This window comes from Podarcis liolepis (assembly GCF_965112155.1).
Source record: "Podarcis liolepis genome assembly, chromosome: 6".
NCBI classification, from domain to species: domain Eukaryota; kingdom Metazoa; phylum Chordata; class Lepidosauria; order Squamata; family Lacertidae; genus Podarcis; species Podarcis liolepis.
Window position 1 is genome coordinate 81,234,259 of NC_139559.1, and position 10,012 is coordinate 81,244,270.

At 44.0% G+C, this 10,012-nt stretch overlaps 1 protein-coding gene across 1 annotated transcript in view; it reads left to right on the top strand.

The window, feature by feature from the left end:
- ATP6V1G3 (ATPase H+ transporting V1 subunit G3) overlaps window positions 1-8,057 on the top strand; it is a 32,149-nt gene extending 24,092 nt beyond the window's left edge. The window contains exons 3-4 of the mRNA XM_083506894.1: window positions 6,005-6,105; window positions 7,416-8,057. Of these exons, the coding sequence (XP_083363020.1) occupies window positions 6,005-6,105; window positions 7,416-7,589 (275 nt within the window). The 3' untranslated portion in view covers window positions 7,590-8,057. The remainder of the gene's footprint in view (window positions 1-6,004; window positions 6,106-7,415) is intronic.
- The last annotated feature ends 1,955 nt before the right edge of the window (window positions 8,058-10,012 follow it).

The following is a 10,012-nucleotide window of genomic DNA, read 5'->3' on the forward strand; positions in this document are numbered from 1 at the left end:
ATCCCTTCTAAGTCGATGGGCATTGCCATTCAAATGGTGCGTGTGCATCGCATCATGTGATCATTAGGGATGGGGCTTACCTGCCCCCCCCCATATTTTATTCAAGTTGGCATCCCTGTTGCAAGTGATATGCAACTGGCCACCCTAAGGAGCTTACAGCCTAAATTCTGACAGCAGGAGGCAAATAAAAGTTGCAGGAAACAAGGGATGAATGTGAGTGGGTGCACATGGGCCTCATTTTAATTATACACTACTTAATTCATGTCGTCAGTTTGCATTTCTTAGTGCAGAAAGTATTGATCTGATGTGTAGAGATCTTTCCTGTTCTGATTAACTCAAGAGAGTTCGGGAAGCTTCTAGAAGCTTCTCTGTGTGAAGGAAACAAGCAGAAGGTTCGTGATGTTTGGGTTATTCCTTCAGAGAAGCTGAGTACAGCTGGTTTAAACTGGTTCTGTTATCTCTTTCCGTCAAGATCATGCTTACTATAAAAATAAGGCCAGAAGGAGCCTGAGTTTCTCACTTTCTCTTCCTATCTCTTTTCCTTCTGGTGTGGCGTTCTGTATATAGTGTTAAGTTTCATTTCATTTCATTTTTTATTTGTATGCCGCCATTCCACAGTTAAAAACAATGCTCAATGTGGCTTACAGCATGACAAGATTTACATGTTGCAAGTCTAAAATAAGTTTTAGACTTATTATAAGTTATTGTAAGTTTAAGTTAAGTCAGCTTGAAACTGGATTTCTTGTGGACAGTGCCAATCCTGAATGTATTGGATTTGTGACCATTATGCTCATTTGCCTTCAGCAACAGTAAAGCTCTGCTGGAAGAAATATTAACTGCCTCTGGTCTATTTTGGGGGGAATCCTGCAACATGTTTAAGTTTTCATTCTGCTAACTATACGTTTGAGTTCTACTCTGGATCAGTATTGAGTAGACTTTCAATGACACATGTCACATTTTCCAAAAAAAAAAAGGTACACTATCTGAGCAAACCTTAGAGTAGCCCTGTGAGCTGTGACTGAGAAAATAGTGGCTTTCTTTACATCCTTTGGGCTGAGGTGAGATTCAAACTGGTGACTTCATAGCTCACAGTCTTCAGCCACAACAACAGCTCTCAACATCCACCTGCGACTTGCTCCTCTAAGCTGGATATGTGTGCAGCACTGCACCTTAACATCATATCCTGTGTGAAGCGAGCTGTAAGGTTTGAACTCGCTTGCTTGCCTCTCCACGCAAGTGGGAACCACCTTGCTACAGCTCTTAGCTGCTGTCGTGTTGCACCCCTTTTATGAAATGCAGGACTGTGCCATGAGTGGACTGACTTATGGGATCAACTTTGTGTTTTTGCTTAAACTCCAAGATCCACCAACGAGGTACAAAATGGTGGCTGAGAGGGTGGAACCAATCATCTACTGCATCCTGTAAGCCAGGAATAGCCAATGTGTGCCTTCTAGTTGTTGTTGTTGGACTACAGTTATCGTCACTGACTATTGGCTGTGTTGGCTGGGGCTGATGGGAGTTGGAGTCCAACAACCCTGGAAGATCACCCTGTGGCGATCACACAGGGTCCCCGGGCGTTTGACGGTCTATTGATCCCTGTGCCACCACTGTGATTGCCTCCTCGCTGCCACCAACCCGTTTCTCTGGGGTACACACGGAGTCCAGACAGTTGTTAACATTAAATCAAATAAGCAAGTTTATTTTATAAGCCTTAACAAGTTTATGGTTTCAGATAATTTTTCTCGTCAGTTTCTTAGTCTTAGTTTCTTTACCGGCCTATACCTTTCCTAATAACTGCGAACTGATTATCCCAACTGTCTATCTGACTCCTCCTATCAGTTTCTCTCACTCTCTCATAACACAATCGACCAACCCACAGACTTATCCTCCCTCTTCCTTCTCCAACTCCCAACTGACTTCCCAACAACTCCAACTCTAACTCCTCCCCTTGGGTTCCCACTGGCCAATCACTTCACACTCATTTAACCCTTTCTTTATGACCCACCTAGAATGCAAACGCCACATACCCCATTGGCTATTTGTGTCATAAGCCATACACTGGAATAGTCTGCATGCATGTGTACAATTCTGCAAGGGTTTTGAACACAGAATTCTAAAACCTGAAGAAGAAAAACCAGTTCACAAAACCCAAACAATTTTACTTCATATTACTAAATTATTGGGAGTCATAAACTCAGCAAGTCACCCAAAGGCTGATTTGTAGAACATGTTCTGTCTCTTGCCAACCCCAGTCTGTGCTACTCTTAATGTTAAAAGGAATGCAAGAGGATGCCATGAATTGTCAATCACTTTTAGCCCACAGAAGCAAACTTCATATTAGTAAACAATCCAGTTTTCCCTCCTGGCTATTATGTCCTGTCCTGGGCATGTCTCTGCCTTTCGCAAATGGATGGGTTCTCCCCTCCCTCCTTTCAGTATAGCTTTTATTAAAGGGATCTTACCCAGTGAGAGGGAGTACCCAACTCTCCACTAGAGACGGGGGAAGAAATTCGATTCAGTCCTCATTTGAAGGTGAACTTACCAGATTTGAAGTATCAGAAATAATATGCAAACCGAAACACAGCTATCCTTTAAAATTCACACTTCTCTGAAGTTTGCCGTGCAGGTCCAGTCAAGTAATGTCTACAAAATTGCATATACTGGGATAAAGTGTGCATATAATTGTGTATATTAGCAAAGAGTAGAATATCTCAACACGTTATACTGGTGAAAATCGCTTTACACAAAAATAAATAAATCATAGAGACTTTTTAAAATAAATAAAAAATCACAACTGATGTAGAAATGTGGAGAACTGAATTTCAGATTGAAAAAAAATGAGAAACTGAAATGGACATGTTTTTCCATAATACAGACTTCCCTCCTTTGCTGAAGAGGCCATGGGAATGGTTAACTTTCAGCAGGGAGGCAGAGGTCCGTTTACTAGATAGATAGATAGATAGATAGATAGATAGATAGATAGATAGATAGATAGCCGTGCATCTGACTGGGTTGGCCCAGCTATTCTGGGTGGCTTCCAACAAATTATAAAACCCCAGAAAAATATGAAAGGAATACCTGAGCGCTATGTTTTCAGGTTCTAAAAAAGTCATAGGATTTATTTTTAAGATTTCAACCTACAGATCCAAGTAAACAAATAAATGCAATTCACTCAAGAATGTGGGCACTTACCTGAGGCTGACCCATGATAGTTTGCTGCCTCAGATGAAGGACACGATGGTCTCCCCCACCCCAATTCAGCCCACAGAAGCAGTTGAACTTTACATTGACACCAGTGGAGGAATAGCATCTGCCACTACACCTGAAGCATCAAACCAGATTAGGGGGCTCAGGACAGGCCACGTGGCAGCAGAGTGAAATGTCTGGAGAGGCTAGGGGGAATGGTGGCCTGGGAATGCTGCTACCGCATCACCAGCATCTGCTGCCTGAAGCAGCTGTCTCATTTTGCCTAACGGTAGGGCCGGTCCTGTAGTAACCCGGGTATTTGCAAAATGTACAGTGCAATCCTCTTTAGAAGTAAGTCTTACTGAGTTCAATGGAATTTGTTCCCAGGTAAGTGGGCATGGGATGGCGGCCTTGTTTTTAGTGTTCCCTAAAGATTACCTTTAAGATCGCAAGATTCCCCTCCTTCATTTTGTGATTTGTTCCGCCCATTCTTGACTTTACCTTCACTTTCATGTCGGCAGCATATTTGTGCTAGAAACCTCCTTTGATGTTCCCACCCACCTTTGCATTTAGCAAGTGTTGAGAAAAGGGAGGGGGGGAACCCCATAAAATGTAAATGTTGCAACTCAGCGAGTGGCTGAACTGTATCTTTGTAGTACCTTGGAAATCTGCCAGCATTAAATAGAATCCAGTTGGTGTTGACTGAAAGGCTCCTGGCTGCAAATCAATATGGCAAATCTTGCAGAATAATGTCTTTTCTCATCAGTGACAACTAAAATCTGTTCTCTGGCTGTGGCTGTTGGAAATTGGGGGGGGGGGGAGAGAGAGAGAAGAAATGTTTGATTTGAGGCTGAAAGCATGATAGGGAGTCATCAATGGTTGCACCAAGGAACACATTGTGACAGTGCCCAGTGCCTTTTCAGTTAGGGAGCCTGGGAACATTTGAGTTGCTGATGTGAGATTGTAAATAAAATGGTCCTGATCATGGAGTCAGCACATAATCAAAATGCCCAGTAAACTCCATACGAGTTTCCTTCCTGTAGCCAGCAGATGGGGAACAGAGGAAGAAGACAGGCTCAGTGACTATGGACGCAATTGTGCTTCCTCTCAGAAGTTTATGTACATTGTTAAAAAAGCAGACTCAATAATAATAATATCCTCCCTTTAAATAAATAAAAGAAATACGATACTCTGCGCTGCCTCAATAGCTGATCTCAAGATGAAAGATTCACACAGTTCAACAAATTTAAACAGGGCTGAGAACCTGTGCTCCTCCAGACATTATTGGACTACAAATCCCATCATCCCTGGAGTCACAGGATCAGGTGTAATACAATCTGGAGACATGTTAAATTAATTGATGAGAAGCCATTTTGGACTTTTTGAGTGACAAAAGAGGAAGGTTGGGCCTGGAAGGGAAACATGAAAAAAAATATATACCACTAAGCAGAATAGCACGGAAACTGTCATTTTTATCACAGCCAGAAATTTTCTCGGAGTGTTTATATGAAATCATATAAAGAATGGTAGTACTAACAATGGACAGAAAGTGTTATAGATGTACCTTTCTTTTATCGCTATTTCACCCAGCCTTATTGGAACTCTTATTATTTACATAAACTAGAGATTATATCCACAGACAAACGCCAATTAAGGGATTGGTGCCACTGGACAGAATCACTATGTGATCTGCAAGGATCAAATTCTCTAAATGCTCTCCTTGGTTCCCCCCTCTAAAAAGGGTCCATTTTAGAGCCAGTTACCTGTCAAATCTCCAGCCAGCTTCACTTAAGATTCACTTTTACTGAGCTGTGTTTTCAAACTTTTACTAGCTGTGTGCAGCCTGTTTTTGTGCCTTCTGTTGCCTGGTTTTGGGAGTCAGGGGGAGGGGAGCCTGCCATAGCAGAAGGGAGGAGACACCCATGACTGTTGACCAGCCTAACTCATCTCTACCTCTTGGCCTCCTTCCTCTCACTCACCAGCTTCTGCCTCCGATTCTTGACTTCTCTCTGCCACAGAATCTCCCTGCTCACTAAGACAAGTTACCCCGTCAGCGTCCAACACCTCTCTTCCCAGTCTTCTCCCTGCACCCGCTCGTCATTGCCCTACCACTGCTCCCTGGGTTCTGAGCCTTCTTCCCTTCGTGGTTCCCTGGCTGGTTCCTCCTACCACTCCTCTGTTGTCCAACCAGCCCATGACACCTTGCCTAATCTGCCAGAGATTCTACTGTGGCTCAGACTCATCTCCTGTCCTATAGCCATCCCAGTTTCACCAAGAGGAACAGTGTTTTTGAAATCAAAAGTTAGCAACCCTGGGTTATCGACATGTGCACACCAGGCAGAGGAACAGGAGAGCTCGAGACTTGCTCCCATGTCATGCAGATACGAAATACCAGGAGTCTCTGTGGAAGAGCCCTGATAAACCAACACAGGTGGGGAATCTCATTCCTTATCTCTACACTGGGAGCAAAGATAACTTGTAGGAGAAATGTTGTGTTCCTGTTGAACTCTGGCCATTGTATCCATTCTCCACAGGGTGGTTGGTAACCTAACAGGTTTATTTGCAGGGTTGTAAACACTGAATGCAAGCCCGCAGCAGAGTTTCTTCTAGTCCAAGGGGAGACTAATGCTCAGCTTAAGGGGGTGGCGGGCAGCAGGTTCGCTGCGTTTGAATACAAGGATGGTGCTCTCTGTGCCCTTTTCTAAGCCGCAGGCAGGCTTGAGATTTCCAGGCATGAAAGAAAGGCTATGTCGAAATAATATTAACTTGTACTGTACTGTAATGCCAGCTGAATGACCTCTCCTTTTTGTTTTCCCAGGAAAGGGAAAGAGACTGAAGCAAGCCAAAGAAGAAGCTACAGCAGAGATTGACCACTACAGGCTACAAAGGGAAAAGGATTTCAGACATAAGCAGTCCAATGTGAGTAAGAGTACCAAGGGAAGAATGGATAAATTAAGGGTTGCTTCTCACACTTCCTTGGCTGAGGGTAGTCTCGCTGTGGAATGTCAATGAGCATGTGTATTTCACCTCTATGCGTGAATGGTGACATGCACCCCAGATGTTTAGATGCATAGGTCCAGTTCCTACAGTCAGTGGCATAGCGTGGGGGGTGCAGGGGGTGCCGGTCGCACCGGGCGCAACATCTGGGGGTTAGGGGGCGCAAATCCACGGGTTAGGGGGCGCAAATTACTTGCCTTGCCCCGGGTGCTGACAACCCACGCTACGCCACTGCCTACAGTGTTTCCTGTTCAAAGGCCCAACTCACATGCTTGCAGCTAACGATACTTTCCATTTGTTTCCAGACACACTACATAAGCTAGAGCATGGGTAGGCAAACTAAGGCCCAGGGGGCGGATCCGGCCCAATCGCCTTCTAAATCCGGCCCACAGACAGTGTGTTTTTACATGAGTAGAATGTGTCCTTTTTTTAAAAAATGTGTCTCTGGGTTATTTGTGGGGCATAGGAATTAGTTCATTATTATTATTTTTTCAAAATATAGTCTGGCCCCCCCCCCAAGGTCTGAGGGACAGTGTGCCGGCCCCCTGCTGAAAAAGTTTGCTGACCCCTGAGCTAGAGTAATAACTCTAAATATATCTTCCATGCACATCAAACCTCTGTGGGTGTTTCAATTCAGGGGCGCCTGGTGTCTGACTTTCCTTTTGCAAAGCCCAGCATGAAAGTGAGAGACCATGGATGGAATTCCAGTCATTATTTGTAGTCTACCGGCAATTCCTCCCCTCCTCCAATTCTTTTCATGTGTGAAACCTTGGTAGGCTGAGATAAGGGACCGAACTCAACTAACACAGTGCGCTAGTACTCCCACTAGAGCAGCAGGGCTCCCCCCTCTCCTCCCTCTGCACCTACCCCAAATCTTCTCTGGTTGGAAGAAGCCCCAGAACAGCCTGAAGGGATGCGAGAGGGGAGGCCATTTCTTCTGGCAAGCAGAAATGCTTCACTGGTGGAATGACCAACTAGCACAACCTTGAATTCCACCCATGGTCTCCCACTATCATGTTGGGCTTTGCGAGAGATTTGTGATGCTTCTTTCCATAGCTTGGTTTGTAGCAAGAGAAGATATCCGCAACTCGCTTCCTCCATATTGACTGTATGTGCAGAAGACTAAGGGGGGAGGTTTCTATTGTTTTGGGCCTGGCTTTGTAGAAAGTGGCACAACCTTGTTCATTTGTTCCTGTTTCGTTCATGGGATATGTCTTGTTTTGCCTTTGTAGATCATGGGCTCTCAAGGGAACCTATCGACAAAAATAGATGAAGAAACCACAGCAAAGATCCGGGACCTCACTAGTAACTATCATAAGAACATGGAGAGTGTGATTGGACGCCTCTTGAATGAGGTGTATCACATCGACCCTGAACTCCACGCAAATTATGCATACACCATTTAAATCCTTCCATGGAAAAGTTTCCAAAGGAGCAATGCCATCCCTACTATTTGGCAGAGTGAATATTTCCAATTCAGGTGGCAGATTTGCGGGTACCGTTACAGGGCAGTGTGCTGTCAATCATTACATTTTAAGCACTGGTGTGAATTGGGCAGGAGCCATTTGGATTTTCTGCCTCTGACACCACAGCTGTCTTGAGCTGCCTTTGATCAGAAAGAATAATTTCCCTGCCTTTATTGTTTTCTGTTTTCCATTGTGCATGCGATATACACAAAAGCCCAAAGCATGTAGATGTTTCTAAGACATGTGATGTGACCAGTTCCTGCAAGGTTTCACGCAAACATTTGGTCAGATGTATTCTCCCCCACCTTCTCCTCCTCCACCCGTCCACACATACCCTTTTTTTGGTAGCAAAGAATGTGTCACTTAAATATGGGCAATGGCAGAATAAAGAATTGTTTGACACCAGCAGCTTTTCAGTGGGTGTATTTTACTTCTGTACTTATGTTCCCCACTACTTAAAACGTGTTTGCTTTGCATGACTTGGCCTGTTGCAGGAAATCTGTTTGTCACAATATGTGGAGGGTTTAAAATAACCGAGTGTGCCATCAATATTATAGATATATAATTAGTTTTAAAATTAAAAACATTTGTTTCAAGTGTGGCTGTGGTGCATATGGAGAGGCAACAATCATCTACACTAGGTAGCCTTACAGACCAGACATAATTGTGTAGAAATGATGTAGAACAAGGAAGTCGTGTTTGTGGCTTTATTGGTAGTTAGAGTAATTGCCCCTTCCCCTTTTATTGTTCTAAGACAGGAATCTCTTAAGACCTAGCATTGGTAGGCTTCATACTAGGGATAGATGGATCATCCCGCTCCAATTTGGTTCCCAGCTGAATGTGTGAATTGGCCAGGCTGGTCAGGCATCTGCAAGCTAGTCTAGGCCCTTCCAGGTGCAGCTTTAAAACTTTGCTCTGAAACAGGAAGCATTCCAGAAATGCCAGCGAGCCATCCAGTTTTATCTTCTGATGTAAATATAATGTTGAATATCTGGGTATAAGTTTTCTGATTTTGCACCCCCATTGCTCCTTTAAAGGGAGTCTTCTGCAGCAGTTATGGATTATCCATGTTATTGATCAAAGCAGGCTTTGTTCTCCTTCACTACGATGCATAGCAGCTGGCCTTTCCATATTTAGTCATTATTTTGTGCTTTTCATAAGCTGCCTAAAACAGCATATATGCACGAGTAACCAATGTGGTGCCCACCAGATGTTGGACTACAGCTCCCATCATCCCTTGCTTTTGGCCATGCTAGTTGGGCTGATGGGAGTTGTAGTCCTAGATATATATCACATTGGCTACCCCTGCTGTTAAAGGTAAGATTTTTACATTGGCAAGACAAGGAAGAAGGAAAAGGGGTCAGTTGGGAAAGGTTTCGAGGGAGGGCAAGATTGGTGCTGCCAAAAGAGCAGAGATTATGGTGTTGATGCTGATAATCTCTTGCAGACTAGATAATCTAATATGTCACTTGCTATTCTAAAAAGGAGCAGTCATCTCTCAGACCCACTCATGCAACACAAAGTTAATAGTAGTGGATTACATTCGTCTACAAAGCATCAGCAAAGAGATCATTATTATTATTTTCATAATGTTATGTTTTGCTAATATCAGAATGAGAACAGGTTAGTCCCAAGCCCCAAGGCATGATGAACAAAGTCACCTTTGATAAAATATCCCAATAAAAAGGGGGAGGAATGGACATGCATGTGTGAAGCTACAGGATGATGCAGCAGCCAAAAAAAGCTCAAAAGAAGTCAAGTGCCCCAGTCAAAGGAAGTCAAAATCCCACTCAGTTCTGTCTTAGTCAGACCACACCTGGAGTACTGTGTCCAGTTCTGGGTGCCACAATTTTGAAAGGGCTTTGAGACGCTAGATGATGTGGAGGAGAGGGGAGCCAAGATGATCAAGAGTCTGGAAACCAAACCTTATGAGGAAGTTGGGTATGTTTAGCCTGGAAAAGGGGAGACTGAGAGGAGATAAGATGGCCATCTTCAAACAGATAAAGGACTGTCACATAGAAGATGGAGCACGTTTTATCCTGCTCCAGAGGGTAGGACCCGTACCAATGAATTTAAGTTACAAGAAATGAGATTCTGACTAAACACCAGGAAGAGCTTTTTGACAGTAAGAGCTGTTCTACCGTGGAACAGACTCACACCAGAAGTGGCGGCCTCTCCTTCTTTGGGTGTTTTTAAGCAGAGGTTGGATGGTCATCTGTCATGGATGGTTTCATTGGGATTCCTGCGTTGCAAGGGGTTGGACTAGACCTCTTCCAACTCTGCAGCTCCATGTTTCTATGAAAGGAATTTGCCCTGGCTGTTCCTTATGCATCCATCTCCTCACAATGTGGAGAATCTGTGTG